At 37.1% G+C, this 17,828-nt stretch overlaps 2 protein-coding genes across 2 annotated transcripts in view; one reads left to right on the top strand and one right to left on the bottom strand.

Annotated features, from left to right (window-relative positions):
* The window catches only part of LOC149076483 (organic cation transporter protein-like), a 45,456-nt gene extending 32,262 nt beyond the window's left edge, over positions 1–13,194 (bottom strand). The window contains exon 1 of the mRNA XM_089244055.1: positions 13,038–13,194. The gene's annotated coding sequence lies outside the window, so the exon portion shown is untranslated. The remainder of the gene's footprint in view (positions 1–13,037) is intronic.
* On the top strand, positions 69–9,134 carry LOC149076484 (uncharacterized). The gene is made up of 4 exons (XM_089242250.1): positions 69–246; positions 5,059–5,153; positions 7,091–7,417; positions 8,940–9,134. The coding sequence occupies exons 1-4, from the start codon at positions 69–71 to the stop codon at positions 9,132–9,134; spliced, it is 795 nt and encodes a 264-aa protein (XP_089098376.1).
* Positions 13,195–17,828: the final 4,634 nt, after the last annotated feature.

Below are 17,828 nucleotides of genomic sequence, written 5' to 3'. Positions count from 1 at the left end.
GTGTGGACATTGTACTTTTCACAATTGATTTCTTACGTGTTTTGTTATCAATCTCCGAATTCTGCGATATGGCTAATCATGGACCTGCTGATGAAGAAATTAAGCAATTGTTGCTTACATTGTCGGAAGAAGTTGTTGCAGAAATCGACGATCACGTCTCTGAAAATGAACTATCATCCGATAATGACACAGAGGACGAATTTGACCAGTCAACGAGTCAGACGGCGACTCTAATTAGCAAAGATGGTAAAACTGTATGAAAATCAGAATCACAAGCCTCATGTGAAAGGCGTGAGTCAGAAAATTTTGGGAATATGCCTCCAGGGCTTACGAAATACGCCACGTCTACTATTGATGACGAATACTCTGCATTTATGTTGTTTTTTCCTCCAACAATAACTTTTCACGTAGCAACAATACTTTTTCACGTCGTATGAATTTGGGCAGCTTCTTCTGAAGAAAAAACTGACAATGATTGGAACAATCAGAAATAATAAGCCAACAATTCCTCCGCAATTGGTTGCAAAAGGGGCCCCAAAGTACACGTCAACATTTGTATTTACAAAGGCTACGGCTCTTGTATCGTACATTCGGAAAAGAGGAAAGTGCGTAGTACTCCAGAGTACGCTTCACCGTAATAGAAATATAGCAGATACAAAAACAAAGAAACCTCAAATTATTCTGGACTATAACAGCGCCAAAGGAGGAGTAGACAATTTAGATAAACTTGCCTCTCACTATTTCTGTCGCAGGAAGACAAACAGATGGCTCATCGTAGTTTTCTCCAACATCCTAGACATTTCCACGTATAATGCATACGTACGGTCAATCCAGAATCAAGGTCAATCCAAAATGGAAAATGTGAACTCATTTCATAAAAGGAGAATCTTCATTTTGAAACTGGGCATGACTGGTTACCCAACATATTGAAGGAAATATTTGACAAGAGCAAGGGCTGCCCGACAATCGGCGGTATGTCCTGAGTATTCGAAACTCAGGACAACCGGAACACCGACCTGAAGCATCTGGAAGTGCAGCAATTACTAGCAAACGGGGGAAGATGCCGCTTTTGCCCACAGACTGACCAAAAAAGTTCTATAAAGTGCTTCAAATGTGGATAACAAATGTATATGAATGAAACAACTTACTGACGAAAGAATGAACAAATTTTCTATTACTTCCTTTCATTAGCTGTCAAACGCCCATATGTAAGAAATATTTTGTCACTATTTCGTAATTTTTCTTTTGATAATATTGTTCTATCTAATGAATGTAAATGTAATTATATGTAATAAATATAGGGAAAATACATCCTACATTGTATGATTTGACATTGACACAGTCTGATTTTCAGCGGTGAAAGAATTACTGCATTTTTATTTCACAAATACAGAGTGGTTCACTAAATGCATATACATACTTCCTTATGATTACGAAAACTTACATGTAAGACAACGTTAAATGATATACAAATACAGAAAAAGGCACATAAACGATAGCTAAATAAACAATTACGTCAATAACATTGACAAAATGTAACCATAATTCAATAACATTGAAAATTATGCCGAAGGTAATTTTTGACCCGAACACCTTAGGTGTATGATACATTTCAACAACCAAAGAAAGTTAACCGTACATGCACCTCATACACATTCCTCTGAGGAATTTCTAACGAGTTGATGCATGTCGGAATGTGTGTTTGGAGTGTATGTGTGGCTCTGACGTATTCATATTGCCAGAATTGTGATTATTTCTTGTTCTTGCTAGGGCTGCCATCTGCCTTCCACATTTTGAAGTAAAGATGGCAAATGCGTGAATTTTCATGCTATGTAAGTATCGTGTTGTTAGTCTGTCTGCTCTCTGTGGAGAGACTTTTTTTAAGCGGGAGATCATCTCGCACTCACGACTCGCAGTTGACTGGTTCGAGAGACACGGAAAATAATCCGCAAGTTTTCATCTACACGTGTGCTGAAATATGAAACATCTAGCTGCAAGCATGGGCGAAGATACGGGAAGGGGGCGTGGGGGCATTGCCCCCCCCCCCAGTATCAAAGGTGGAGTCGGCTGATCTAATGAATATATGTACATATGAATTGACATCATCATCGTGCCCCCCAGCAATAATGCCCGTGCCCCCCCCCCCAGACTTTCAAGTCTATCTCCGCCTATGGCTGCAAGGCTAAAATATTATACAAATCCAAATCCTCGCCGTATTCAAATGAGTACTGCGTGTACAAAAGAGATGAATTGTGGTCCTCGAATAGTTACGAAATCACTCTCTAGTGGCCAGCGTTCATCAAAAGATTGAGCACACCTGCGTCACGGATTGCCATTTTGATTAGGAAAAATTGTTTTTTCTTATTTCTTAAATTGAAAGACGACAGAAATACAAATACTGTTATCACAACCGTTCCATTACAACGACCTACTAGTCGTTATAACGGATGTCTGCAGTGTAATGGAAAAATATCGTTGTATATGGTTATGATGTTAAAACAACCATTTTTGATTTGTATCTAACGTGTGAAATTTTCCGAATGCAGTTCTCCGGCCAGTATAATCTTCAGAATCGAATTGTGCTGGCTCGTTAATCGGTTGTTATTGTCCGGTGCAACTCGATAGATTTACGGTATCCGCGAGGATGAAACTTTATGCACAGATGTGAGAAATCGTCCACGCAAATGGAAGGGATAAAATTTCTTGAGCGGGTGAATTAAATAACGCTTAACAACGCCATCTGTCAAGAAAATCGTGGTATGGGACGTCTGATTTGTTTTCCCACCCCTCTTTCAACTCCAGCTACGAAACCTCAAGATAAATCGTAGTAAGTTTCGCAAACTTGTGATGATCATTCGGCGAGTATACGCACTCGCACATAACTAATTTATGAAGTCGACTTGGTTGAAGAAGTTAAATAAATCTCTGTATATAAATAACATCACGGACGTGATGATCATTATTTTTTCGCTGCGTAATACGTCAAATCGTTTATAGAAATCATTAAGCTGTCTTAAAGAAGATATTTGGTGCATTAATTCATTTTAGGGGCCGTTCAAGTATTACGTCATCATCGATGGGGGGGGGGGTTCCGATTTGCTGACTTCTGATGACAAGGGTTGGAGGGGGGGGGGGGTTTGGATAATGCTTACGTCATCAACCACCCTTTATGAAAATATGATTTAGGATTCAGAGGGGCAGAGCTGATGACGAAATTTTGCTGACAGGGGGGGGGGGGGTCAAAAATGGCTAAAAATTTGCTTACGTAATACTTGAACGGCCCCTTATATATTGATATCAGTATCTCATTATTTATTGATTTGGCAATAAACAAATTAAATTAATTCCAAGTACAAACTGGTTCTTGCACAAGCACACTTATACCGTGTGGTGTCAAAAGAAAAGTTATGCAAGCTTGTGAGAACAAAAACATTAAATATACATTCTTGTCAAATTTGTATTTACTTATGTAATTGGCTTTAGAGGAAAGGTTGACTCTTTAGACCAGTGTATTTCATCCGCGGTCCACGAAACATTTCTCCCAATTCTTGTAGCTGCCGCATAATTTTAGATTAAATAAATAAAATAGTCTATGTAATCTGGGTTTTTAATTTCTGTCTTATCCCATCAGAAATCCGCAAATCATTTCACCAATTTATTTTTTGCTGATCAGCAAAATTTTTTGTTTTATTTATTTATTTTTTGCCGGTCCTCAGATCATATTGCTTCTGTTTATATATTTTTTGCACGTCCGCAATTTATTTCTCCTATTTTTATGTACTTTTTACCGTTCCTCAAGTTCTTTCTATCATTAATTATTATTTTTTTTTCCTGGCCGGTCCACAAATTATTTCTCTTTGTTGGTCCTCAGACTGTTTCTCCTATATAAGTACTTTTTACCTGTCCATAAATTATTCCTTCTGTTTACATATTTTTTGCCGCTTCACAAATGATTTGTCTTTTTTTACTGGTCCGTAAGTTTCTGCTTTTATTTATTTATCCCTCACCTGTCCACAAAAATTGTTTCTCCAGTTTACATATCACTGCTTTGAACCACACTAGTGTAACTTGCACCCCGTGGTCTATTTTAGCACATTCAGTGATTTGTTAATTTAATTAAGTGGCATCTAAGTTATTTTACACCCTCTAGGAGCTAAGATCGCTCTCCAACGCGCCTGATCTGCAGAACCCTAGCGTATGCCCTCAGGGACGGGTCACGTTCTGCTAATAATTTACCACGTGAAAGATTTCTCGAATCAAATGCCATCCCTAGCAATCAGGCTCAAGATATTAAAACATTTTGTTTCTTAAAAGACTAAATATAACAAAGGATGTACATCCATTGAATATGTATTGTTGAGTTCCGAGAGTGATCTTAGCTGTAAACAATTGATAAGAGAAAAGCACAACGATAGAGAGTCTAGATTTTTTTTAGTAAACAGCAGTGTTGTTATTGGTGTTGCTCATTTTTTGCAAGTAGGAACTCCACAGTCGTTGATTTGCTGATTTTGCAGGAAGGATGTCGAAAACAAAGAAAAAACCTATGGGTGAGAGTTATATTTAGTTAGTTTTTTTTTTTCGGCTTGAATTTCACTGAAGATTTCTTTATATATATATATATATATATAAAGCCGAGTCGAACTCGGAAAGAAAAGCCATCTGGTCACCGGGAAGCGAAACCAGGTTTCTGTTGCAAACCGTGGGTTGCAATGGCGTAATTATCAGGTTTGCAAGAGGACCTAGGTTCGATTTCCGGTGGAGACCAGATGACTTTTATTACCGAGTTCGTCTCGGCGTAATATCCAGAACAGATCTATGTCCTTGATGTGTGTATTGGGCTAAGAAAAAGCCGTCTTACTCTCTCCCTCTCTCCTCAGGGGAATGCTTACGTGTGCGTTTAAGTAGAAGTAGTGACGATTCCTTCGAGGGAAATATATTCTATATATTTTAGAATATCGGCCCTAAAATATTTAAATTTGATTTAAAGAATCAAATTAATAATATTGATTTAATTAATTTTCATTGATTTAATGTAGTTTCTTTTTTTTTCTTTCGCAGTGAAAAGGGCAGAGACAATCAAGTTCAACTACTATCGTACAGGCAAAATCCTCACCAGAAGTCAGGGTATTGCTGCAGCACAGAAGCAGCAAGAGGTGAGACTATTTTGGTACCAATTGAATATATATTTTTACAGGGACTGCAGTTTTTTGTGATTATTTTCACATTAAATTTTTTTGTTATGGTACGACACAATTGGCCACGAATGATGCTATTTGAGAAGAAACGGTTACCCACCCAAAAGGAAAACTTTTTTTTAGAACAGGGTAATAAAATCCAAGAAGTTAATTTTTTCTTTATTTTGTGACAGAGTGTATTTTCACTCCCGGCACTTGTACGGAGTGATTTCTGAACACATTTTGAGCATATTTTATTGAAATCGTACCTTTGCAACAAACGGTTGATGAAATAAAGACCGCATTAGAACTTACAGGACAATTTGTATATTGTTGTATCTGCTGGAATGTGTGAAGAACAATTAATTCAAACATTTTCCTAAATTTTGAAAGATGTTAAAAGGAAGCATCTTTTTTTTAAGTTGTTTTTTAATTTATTTACAAAAAAAACTAAAATAAATATTAACAGTAGCCGCAAGAAAAGGAATTAAATGACACTTATAAGAGCATTTATGAAAATTTGTGCAGTACAACCTCTCGATAACGAACACCCATGGAACCAAGAATTTTGTCCGTTAACGGGGAGTGTCTGCTAATGGGGAGGCACAATATACAGTGGAACCTCGTTTACACGACTTTCACATTGTAATCGACATTTGGCTCCAGTCTATTTTAACATTAAAATGCATATGTTACTGTGTGTAAAAATTATACACCAGTGGTTATGCATGGGGTTACCAGATTCGAAAACCGAGAAAGAGGTCGCCTGTGCTAGCACTCATAGTGACGTCACTAATCCCAATTTTCACAATAGATGGCACAACTAATCTGACTAATAAAACTGGCCACAACAATAATTTTTCCCAACTCTAAAACAGAACTGCTTAAAAAGCAGAAACAGAAAAAATTCTTTGAATTTTGGTGGCTATTCATGAATGCGTGAGGGGGGGGGGAAAACACAAAAACTCTCATATCAATGAAGAAATCTGTTTTCAAAGTGGGGGAAAATAAATGAAAAAAAATTTTCCCCAGTAAAAAAAGAAAAATAATTCCGGAAACCTGAAAAAGAGGAGGACAAAAAAAATGTGGATTTTCCGAAACGTAGGAGGATGCTTGAAATGACATCAAAAAGGAGGACGGTTGGTAACCCTAGTTATGCATATTCACCAATCGTCTCGATAAAGAAAATTTCACTACATTTATAACTTTCACTGGCGAATATGCATAATTCCCAGATAAAGTTGGTACGTCTGATAAATATGGTAAAATTTATTACTTTTTCTACCTACCATTAAAACAATTAATAATTTTTACCAGTACATGATACGTGCACCACACATATTTCGCAATAAAATTTGAATCAAAATAAGTTTCCATAACTAACATTATCAGTCTTATAATGTTGGCTTTCTTCATACGTATCAACAAACGAAACCAGCATGACCATTCGAATTCACCATCCTGGATAGGAATTATGTTCAGTTAATAAAGTAATTAATTGACGATGTGTCACATTCACCTACACGGGATTGGGATTAGACATAATATTCATTGAATATGACAGATTCTCGGTTTCTGACCAAAAATGAGTAAATTAGAGTTTGCCTGAAATTACTGTCCGCTAACGGTAAGGGAAATACATTCAAGCCCTATACCACGGGACCGGGGATCAGAGAAGTGTCCGTTAACGGGAGGTATCCGTTAGGAGAGGTTCCACTGTAAATATAGATAATTAGTGTAATTGATTAAAAAAATAACGAATCGAAACCAATTATCCGGTGTGGGGAGGGTGCAGGAAAGTAAGTCGTATTGCACTGGGGGGTTCGGAATGGGAAAAAGGTTAAGAACCCCACTGGTTTAAAGTGAATCGGAAAAATCCTCCATATTGTATTTATTTATTTTTTTTTCAAATTCAGGGATACCCTTCAGTCGTTTTTGGTGGAACTTCACCTCACCGCGAGGAGAGAATGAACGTCTTGAACCAGGGTCTTGATATGAGGACGGACCGTTCAACCTTCAGCGAAGATGAAAACAGCAGCAGGGTTGATTCTGAGATCTCGAAATGCGATTGCACGTCATCCGTTGCAGGTACCGATTACAGCGAGACCGTGCAAGGATCGACCAGGAGTATGGTGCTGTGCGATATATGCAGGACCATGATACCCGTTCCGGTGTACCCGAGGTTCAACACCGGTGACCGGCAAGATTCTGAAGTTCTGGAGACACCAGACCAAAAACACCCGGTAAGAAAATGAATTGCAATCACTCTGAGCACCGTTTGGACTATTTTTTTAAAATCACTGTCACTGATCATATTAAAATGTATATTAGGTCCCCCCCCCCCCCCACCATCCATCTCCTGAACTTGATAGATTTGGTCAGGGAACTCCCACCAATGGGGCCGAATTCGACTTGAAGCCCGCGGGCCATCACTGCGGTGTTTATAATTGATGGAATCCAGGTTCGCGAGGCTCTTTATGTAATGTGCAGTGATGTCTTCACGGATTGGCCAAACACGGCCCCGAGTAAAAACCAGGGGGAGGGGGGAACAAATAATTGAAGATTTTAATTTGGTTTGAAAAAAAAAATCATTTCCTTCACCGATTCTGAAAATATTTTTTTGATTAATTATTTCTTTTACTAATTCTGAAATTAATTTAGATAATTCTGGTATTTTTTCATTAATCCTAATATTATTTTTTTCAATGTAACTCGAAATTATTTCTTTCAATTCTGAAACTATTTCTGTCACTAATTCTGAAATTACTTTTTTCCCTGGGGCTAAAATTATTTCTATTTCCAATTCTAAAAAATTAATTCTTTCAGTAAATTTTTTTTTAAATTCTAAAACTATTTCTGTCACTGATTCTGAAACATTATTTCCTTAAATAATTCTGAAATTACTTCCTTAAATTATTCTGAAATTACTTCCTTAAATTATTCTGAAATTACTTCCTTAAATTATTCTGAAATTACTTCTTTAAATTATTCTGAAATTATTTCAAGTAATTCTGAAATTACTTCCTTAAATAGTTCTGAAATTATTTCAAGTAATTCTGAAACCATTTCTTTAAATAATTTTGAAATTATTTCCTCAATTAATTCTGAAATTATTTTATTCTTTATATTAGTAATTCTGTGAAATATTTCTTATTTCTAATTCTGAAATTATTTCTATCTTTCTAATTGTGAAAGTATTTTTTTTCATTAATTCTGAAATCATTTCATTAATTCTAAATTATTTCTTTCATTAATTATAAATTATTTCTTTAATTAATTATAAATTATTTCTTTAATTAATTATAAATTATTTCTTTAATTAATTATAAATTATTTCTTTCAGGCGTTCCGAAATCATTTGTCCCCAATTTCGAAATTACTGTTCCTAAAAAATTCTGAAATTGTTCTTTCGCAATTCTGAAGTTGTTTCTTCATCAAGGGGTTTTCTAACATTGTAAATTGTGTCATTCTGTATGACCACTTTTCCTTCTACAGATAATAATATTAAGATCCTATAAAAAGTGTAACCCAGGTAACAGGTGCCACAGCGTTAATTAATGGGAGTAGAAATCGATTCATCGATTTATTATTATTTTTATTGAATCGTCTTTAAACGTGTGTTTTTCAGCTAATTTCCTTAAAAAAAATGGTCGGCGGGCCACGAGTCAAAGGTCTACGAGAACCACATTTGTCCAGCGGGCCATGCGCTTAATGCGGCCCTGGATTAAGTGAATGCTCATGTCTGTTTCAATGTATTTTTTATAGGCGTTCGATGAAGGCAACCAGGCCGGAGCAGATTCGAAAGTCCTCGTCGGGACGGGTCAAGATTTGCCGGTGTCGGTCGAAGCGATCAACAAGAACGGACCTCAGCCAAACGCCGAAGATGCTGACGACGAAAAGTCCTGGAAAGAAGTCGGGTACGACACTGCACGCGGCATCATGAACTGGCTCCTGACGTAGATGTGACGTGCAGACAGCACATCTGGCACACACCCACACTGCCTCTGATCAGACAATTTTTCCTTCAGATATTTATGGGCAATGATTTCCACCACGTCGGATGTTGCACATTCGGTTCAGTTTCTCTTTTGTGGAAATTCGATAAATGGAATTTATCAACGAGGCTATTTTCATTGATTCGAAGGGGTTTTGTGGTAAATAAAACTATTTTTGAAAGCCTATGGCTCTGGAAATGAGATTTATTTTTTCTTCATCTGTATATTTCTCATGAAATTGTTTTGGATCCGGGTGTGTTTATTCAGGGCGCAACTGGGGGGGGGGGGGGGAAGGTTCGATACCCCGGACACTGCATTAGGAAGGGCGTTATTCTGCTTACTTTTTTTGATCAAAATTACTAGAAAGGAAGCGTCGAAATTTACACCGACGGAGTAAATTTTCGTTTTTATAGTTGTAGCCCTGCTCTTATTTCTGTTTTTTTTTAAATTTCTTTCTACTACGAGTTGCGATCTCCCAAGTTATTAAGAGTTATTTACTCCCAACTTTAACTTTCGGTATTTAGGCCGAGGGTGCTCAACCTTTAGGAGAGTGTGGGCCACTTTATTTGTTTCACAACGTGTCGCGTATCACATACGTGATCTGTAAATGTGTCCCGAGACACTTAAGCGCTCTGGAACTGTGCCGCGTGACACTTATGTCACGTGGAAATGTGCGGTGGGCCACTTAAGTGATCTCGAACTGTGGCACACGGTATTTACGTAATCTGTACATGTGCCGCAGGTCACTTAAGTGATCTGTAGATGCGCCGCGGATTACTTAAGAGATCTGTAAATATGTTACGGGTAATCTGAGCGATGTGCCGCAGGTCACTCAAGTGATCTGGAAATCGCGGGTCACTTAAGTGGTATGGAAATGCTCCACGGGTCACTTAAGTGGTATGGAAATGCTCCACGGGTCACTTAAGTGGTATGGAAATGCTCCATGGATCACTTAAGTGGTATGGAAATGCTCCACGGTTCACTTAAGTGATTAATATATCATGGGCGGCCTAAGTGCCACGGAACTGTGCCACGGCAACAGGTCACTCAAGCGATCTGTGAATATGTCACGATCTCCCAAGTGAACTAGGAATGTGCCGCGGTTCACTTTGGTCATGTGGAAATACACCGCTGGTCACTTGAGCGATCTTAAATGTTTCTTAGTTTATATATACAAAATTAGGTGTGAGATGGCGGGCCACATCAAGTGATCTCGAGAGCCATATTTGGCCCTTGGGCCGTGGATTGATGTATGTATATGGCTTACGCTCCACGAAAGGCGTTTCCAACACATGGCCCGCGAGCTTTTTCGCAGTGGCCTGCCGACGAAAAGGCATTCGTAGTAACAGAATTTATAGAAAAAAAACGCTTGACTCATATCCATAGGCCTCGTTTGACCCACCCGTTAAGACGCTACTGTGTGACTCTAGATACAGGTCATAGACGTCTCCGGAACAGGGGAAATTGACGCCCCTACCGCCTCCGTTCCCCTAGAAAATTTGTATTCCACTGTATATATATTTTGTATAAGATATATGTGTATTACTATACAGGGTGATTCAGAAAAGATGGGAAAACTTTAAGAGGTGATAGTACACACCAATACAAACAATTGTCATCAAAGAATGCATAGTCTAACATGAAACGCAAACGCTCTAGCTCGTTTCGAAACGGCAGCTCCGCAAACGTTAAAACGGCATTCCTGTTAAAATTTATCGGGAGAAAAAGAACACCATGCATACAAATGTAACCTGGGGAAGAAGAAGAAACCGTATGCAAATCTGGCAAATCTGCGTCACAGTGAATAAAAGGCACGGACGCCAGCCCTGTGAAGTTACTCCAGCGTGCAACCACGCTCGCGCGCACGCGCGTTCAAACAGTTGCAACGAACCTACCTTAGTTGTAACGCAAAAAACCTTAATAATGATAATAAAAACCTTTCGGTAAAAAGTAACTTCTAAATTCGAAATTTTTTTTTTAGATCTTCTAATACAACATTCGGAAAAGTATTTTCTTAATTGAGTTTATAATATTCAGTATTTTATAATGAATATTATTAGTAATGATTCGGTTGTTTTGAGTTATTTGTAGAAAGTAATTTTATAATTTTTTTTTTTTAATGTGACGAAAAAATATTTCAGTTCAGATTCTTTCAAGCTGTTCTACTGAAATAATTGATGTAAACAGTACTGAATTCATTATAATGTGTTATTTTGAAACACGAAGAGAAAGTGACCTTCGTTTCTATGAACCTTGAAGGATCAACGGCACATAATAATCCATGAGCATTTTAATTTAGAACAGCGAACATAAACACGTCGTATATCCCTAGCAGATGGCTTTACAAGCCAATCACGATGTCTTTACGTCCGTTTTTTTTGCCAACTAAAGTTTATCCCACGAAGTTTATTCTTCGAGTTTTGGCTAAAAGCCCAAGGAAAAGTACATAATAAAAAAACGCACAACTTGGAAACCTGAGAGAATCTCGGTCAACATAAGTACGTAGCTGTTTGTTTCTTCTTCTATCGAAATTGATGCCTCGAATCTTTTTTTTTCTACATTACATAAAAAATCATAATCTATCTATCCCAATTACCAATCAAATTTCTCTGTTATTATCAGCATGCCTACGTACGTCTTTCTACATATTCCCAAAACCTATCAGAGTTCAAACATTTCGGCGCCGATTTTCGCTATTCATCTCTCTCTCGCCAAAATATAAATGTGCACGTGTTTACGAAAACACTTTTCTATCATATTTATATTCAAGGTCAAAAGTTATGACATTCATTAAATTTTTTTTTCAAAAAATCTATAATAATCATTGCTAATGATAATAAAAACAATAAAATAAATATCTATATAATCATTATAATCATTAACATGATAACAATTCACGAAATTTATGAAATGAGAGAGGGGGGGGGGAGGGAAATAAATTATATGGTGTTAATAAAATCAACAAATGGCTGATTCTCTTCCATCATTAAATGCTTATATATTTTGAAATTTTATACATTTTTTTAACTTTCTAAATAAAAAGAAATATCCTTATTTTGAACGAATCAGAATTTAGAAGAATTTTTAACTTAATCAGCTTTAAATACAATATTTTTTTAGAAAACATGAAATCTAGCAATTGTACCTCATATACGCATTTAGTAAAAAATCTTCTCGATGATGGATAAATTGCGTTTCATTTATAACTTTTCCCGGTGATTTATTCATAATGTACAAATGAAGTTGGTAAATTTGAGAAGTAAGGAAAAATACGAAAATATCACCTTCATTTAATCTTTTACCGGGTTTGCCCTATGCATGCATGCATCACACGAATTTTGACAATAAAAAAAATTAAATCAAGTGAAAATAAGCCTGAACACAAAATAAAAACATGAAAGTATTACTGACTTGTTAATGTTGGTTTTTTCCCCCTTACATCAACATGAGCAAATAAAATTAACATTACTGATCGAATTCCTTATCATAAGCTAAAGCTTACGTATGAAATCTTCAGTAAGTTTTAGTAATTCATTCGAGATTTATTAATTTTAGCAATATGAGTTGAGGAATATACATAATCATCCGTAAATATGATATATAAATCCTCATTATATATAAACAAAATTTATCGAACTTATACTAAAATGGTAAGTCATTAAGAATAATCACCGAATTCATCACTTTTACAGTAACATAATAATGATGAAAAAAAACTTTTCTTAGTTTCCATGAAGTTGTTCAATTCTTCGAAAGAAACAGAATAAGCGCGCATTTAGGAAAAGAAATTTTTATATCTTCTTAAAAAAAGTTCTATTTTGTTATGGAATTGAGATGAAAAGAAAAAAAAGAGTGAGAATCACCATACCTCGTTGTTGTCCTGTCCAATCTGATAACGTGCCCACTCGACTGATATGTTTCACCGTCGCTTCTGTTCTGAATAACACCAAGATGATGATGACAAGATGTTGCGAGAGAAAATGCGTTTCTTTTTGCCGGAGAGAACGGAGAAACCACTCCTCTCTAAAAAAATGTTTATCGACCTGCGAAACAGAGGGAATTTGGCGCCGAAATTCCGTGAATCCTTCCGAATTGGCGAGATCTTATTTCCTTTTCTTTTCCTTTCTGATTATTATTATTTTTCCCCCTTTCTTATGTAAGGAGCATCATATTATTATTTAATTTAAATATTTAATTAATTTTTTTACCCGTACTTTCAACTTTTTTTTTTAACGTTTACCCCTTTGATGTTTAAAAAAAAATCTCTCTGTAAGACCACTTCTATGAAAATTTTCTCTTCTATCTAGTTTTTCAGATTTAATGTCAATTTTTTCCATTAAAGGGCCACCTGTATTCATCTTCCTTCCCAAAAGGATCATTTTATGGTGAAGGAGTTCTCTTTGATTTCTTTTTTCGTACGAAATTTGTTTCCATTTTCCAGACGTGAATGCGAGTCGATCTCCCCGTTAAAAAGTCTCGCCACAGAGAGCAACAGGCCTACAACGGTGCAAATATTCAATCATTATACTTCACCCACAATTTGGAATGTTGATGGCAGCACTGAAAATTCATTCACAGCATAATATACTCACTCAGACTGTTAGGTACACACACTCACACTTCCGGCGCAATTCAATCGGTAGTAAATTGTCCATGGCGATAGGCCCGAGCAGGGCCGCAACTAGATGCTTGGTCACCTGGGGAAAGCGCGGATTTTGACGCCCCCTTGTAATGTTGAGAGAGGTATCAGAATGAAATTTGTGCCCCCCCCCTCGGGTTTAGCACCCGGGGTACGAGACCCATCTGCTTCCCCCCCCCCCCCCCCAGTTGCGGCACAGGGCCCGAGTTGTGCTCGGTGTGAAAGAAATAAGAAACGAAAAGAATGTTTTGTAGACGTTTGATAAATAAATTCCCACATATGGACATTAATCATTGGCCGAACGATAGATCCCATTCGTTATTTTCATGAGAGAATGTTTTTATTTTCATTTATTTTTTATTTATTTAGAAATTATATGAATATAATGGTATAAAATAACATATAACCACTAAAGCAACAGATAACTTACAGTTTTTAGTTAGCGTTAAATCTGAAGAAAATTCAATTTTTTTGTATTAATAGAAAAATTTTTAGCATTGAATTGGGAAGTTTTACTGCAATACCAATAACTTTAATCAACTGAATTAATAAATTTTCGTGCTAACAGCGTAACGACTAATTTTGGACAAGATCTTAAGTTTTATGGTTTAAGAAATTCTTTTCGATAACATTCTTCATAAACATTTTCAAACCAATAAAATGGGCCGATCATGTGTTAATTTTTGAACGGAAGTGATTTTTTTGTCTAGCCATACCGTTGTTTCGGTAAAATTGTTGATTTTTTTCCACTTTTTTTAATCATTGTTTCATTTTATTAATTTTTCGTTATATTGTACTATCATTTAATTTATTTTTAATACACGGGCTGTATTATACTGATTTGCGTTATTTTATAATGTATTTATGCTGTATATATGAGGGGTTGAAAATCAAAGTGGTCTAAGTCACTCAAGTGCAATTTTTCATATACGAGTTACGTACAAATACGTAACAAAGAGTTCTTTCTTGAAAGCTCATAAAAAATCAGTTTTCTTTGAAATAATTTTTTGCTTGTAACTTACCGAGGGAAAACTGATTTTTTGGGAACTTTCAGGAAAGGAAGTTTTGTTATGAAAAGTTGCAATCCAGTGACTTAGACCACTTTGATTCTCAACCCTTCATATGCATATTCGTTATCATAATCTTTCTCATAGTTATCAATATCATGGGTAATGTCGTCATTCATTCATAGGAATTCAAAACTTCATGAAAAGACATCAAGATACGATGTACGATCAACTACTGTAAAAATACCATAGAGTAATAATAGTATATAGAGGAAGGGTTACAATAGGGAGGAAGGATCGGAGTCACTTGACTCGGGTCAAAAGATTGGTCAGGGAATATCACTAGCAATTCTTTCCTTATGGCTGTTCGCGTTACGGTCTCCACGTGCTGTCTTATTTTTGATTAGAGTGGTCATCACTTGCGCAGCTTTCGGATGTTCTGGACAGTTTAGGAAAGGAGGACCAGTATCCTTTCACACTTTCGGCCCTCCCCAGCGTGGTCCAGCCCCTCGGGGTAAAACACTTACATCCCTCTTGGGACAGAGCGTGGACCATGTCTGGTCTTACAGTATCCTTTCACAACTGAGTACTTTTTTGCTCATTTTCCTTCTTATAAATTAAAAATTAGAATATTAAATTGACGATTTAGTGAACTTCAGTCGTAGTCCCAGTTTTTAACGATTCCATTTTGGATCCAGTTTTGGAAAAATTAAAATATGAGTCATTATTACATGTTTTAATATAATTTTTGGTAATAAATGATTGAAGTAATGCGTTTTATAAAGTTTTAACCGAAATATACGTCTCCGCAAGATTTGGCGCGCTAGTGAGTGAGCGCATTTGAGTTTCGCGTAACTTGAAGAAAATATGCTTTTCAGAATGAGGAATTTATGTCAAATATTTTATTTAAAAAGAATGTAAAGATAAAACTGAACTCCCACCCCCTTCCTCCCCAGACATCGGCAGTTTTGCATAATAATGTATAACTATCTCTGAAAAAAAAAGAGTAAATTTGGCTTCGGTAATAAAAGCAAGTTCAAATCTTTTGTTGTTTTTCATATATGTTACACGAACACCAAACATGCATCTGACCCTTGCGGAATATAAGCACATATATGTTACACCAGCATATCAAACATGGTCCCCAGCTCTGTCCCTAGCGGGATATAAGCAGATCACCTTTCGGCTGGGCCATGCTGGAAAAACTCTCCAGTCATCCAGGCCCGTTGAAAATCCCTGACTTGGGGGAGCAGGATCCACCCACGCCGAACCAAGATAGCAGCAACCACACTCCCGGAAGTCAGCGAAGAGCACAGGCGAACCGCCCGCCGGCATCGCGCCACCGGATCTCCGACCCACGCGCAGGACCAGCAAAAACATCCCTGCGTTCCGAAATTCCAACATAGAACGCCACCATCCGCCACTCCCCGCCCAAGGAGAAACAGAACTGAACCAAACGCCCACTCTCATCCATCCAGCAGCACTCTATCCGTTTTCATCACTGCACACATATATGTTACACTCATAACACCAAACATGGAACCCCGCATACATTTTTTGTAATATACATGTTATGGAAAAGTTTCATGAAAATTTCGTGAACCTCGGAACCTCCCCTAACGGACAGTCCCAGTTAACAGAAGCTTTTCTGATCCCTGGTCCCGTGGAATAGGACTTTAATGCATTTCACTACCCGTTAGCGGATAATCTCGATAACGGACAGTAAAATCAGGCAAACTCTTCATTTTTTTTCTGAACTCAATTTATTAATTTTTGATCATAAATCGAGAATTTATCATGTTCAACTGAGATTATATTTAATCCCAAGCTCATGTTAGTGAATATGATACATCATCAATTAATGACTCAATTAACTGAATATAACTATAGTCCAGAATGGGGAATTCGAATGGTAATGTTGGTTTTGTAGGTGGATACGTGTCGAGAAAGCCAACATTGCAAGACTCATAATGTTGTTATGAATGTTTTACTTCACATTAATTTTAATTTTAATCTAACTTTTATTGCAAATATGTGTGTAGTGCACGTATCATGTACAGGTAAAAAGAATTGATTGATTTAATGAAGAGAAGGAAGGTTATATATTTTTTTGCATTTATCAGACTTTCCAACTTTATTTGGGAATTATGCATAATCGCCGGTAAAAAAATGATAAATGAAGCGAAATTCAATCAAACTTTATCGACACGATTGGTGATTATGCATAACCATATTATTTTACATAGTATTATTTTTACGCAGTAACATATACATAGGAATTAATAGCGACCGAAGTCAAACGTCAGATGTAAATCGTACAAATGAAATTCCACTTTATATCCTACCTCCCCATTAGCAGACACTCCCCGTTAGCGGACAAAATTTTTTTGGTCCCATGGTTGTCCGTTGTCAAGAGCTTCTACTGTTACCCTTTCAAGGGGGCTCTAAGAAAGCTTACCGTGGGGCTACGGCCACAAAAATAATAAGAAAAATCATTGGTCTCCGGGCTAGAGCCTTGTGAACCCCTCTCTATTGGGAGTGCCGTCTTAACGCATGGCCCCACTTGGGGCACTGCCCGGAGCCCGAAATGCACAGGGGGCCCTCATGAAAATGAGATCTGATTAAAAATTTTGAGAGTAAGCATGCAAGTGGCAGAGGCATTTCTAGACTCATAAAAGTCTCTCCGCCCGGGGGCAGCATGATGCTCTTAAGACGGCTCCTGCTTAGCATAGGTGGAGAAAGACTTTAAAGGCCGGGGGGGGGGCACGATGATGATGCTGGATGGGTATGGCCGTAACTAGGCTGGGGCAACCAGGGCATCGCAAATAATGAACATTTATTTTGCATAATTTTTTCCCCCTGCTAAAGGGCCCCCCCCCCAATAAAATGTCTGCCCGGGGCCCCGAAAACGCACGCTACTGCTCTGCTGGAGGGCAGGAAGATAATAATGATGATGATGATGATTTCAATTCATCATTAAATCATTTGGCTCAATCATTGACGCTGGGGAGGG

Source organism: Pholcus phalangioides, unplaced genomic scaffold (genome assembly GCF_987345545.1).
Source record: "Pholcus phalangioides strain wild (caught in Gottingen) unplaced genomic scaffold, Ppha-v1.0 ptg000015l_1, whole genome shotgun sequence".
In the NCBI taxonomy this organism is placed as follows: Eukaryota; Metazoa; Arthropoda; class Arachnida; order Araneae; family Pholcidae; genus Pholcus; species Pholcus phalangioides.
The sequence above is the reverse complement of the archived record's forward strand: the minus strand, read 5'-3'. Positions and strand labels throughout refer to the sequence as shown.

Excerpts from the sequence above, each read along its gene's own strand:
- LOC149076484 (XM_089242250.1), top strand. The coding sequence starts at position 69 with ATGGCTAATCATGGACCTGCTGATGAAGAAATTAAGCAATTGTTGCTT. Across the intron at positions 5,154-7,090 it reads CAGCACAGAAGCAGCAAGAG|GGATACCCTTCAGTCGTTTT; the intron begins GTGAGACTATTT and ends TTTCAAATTCAG. Across the intron at positions 7,418-8,939 it reads CACCAGACCAAAAACACCCG|GCGTTCGATGAAGGCAACCA; the intron begins GTAAGAAAATGA and ends TATTTTTTATAG.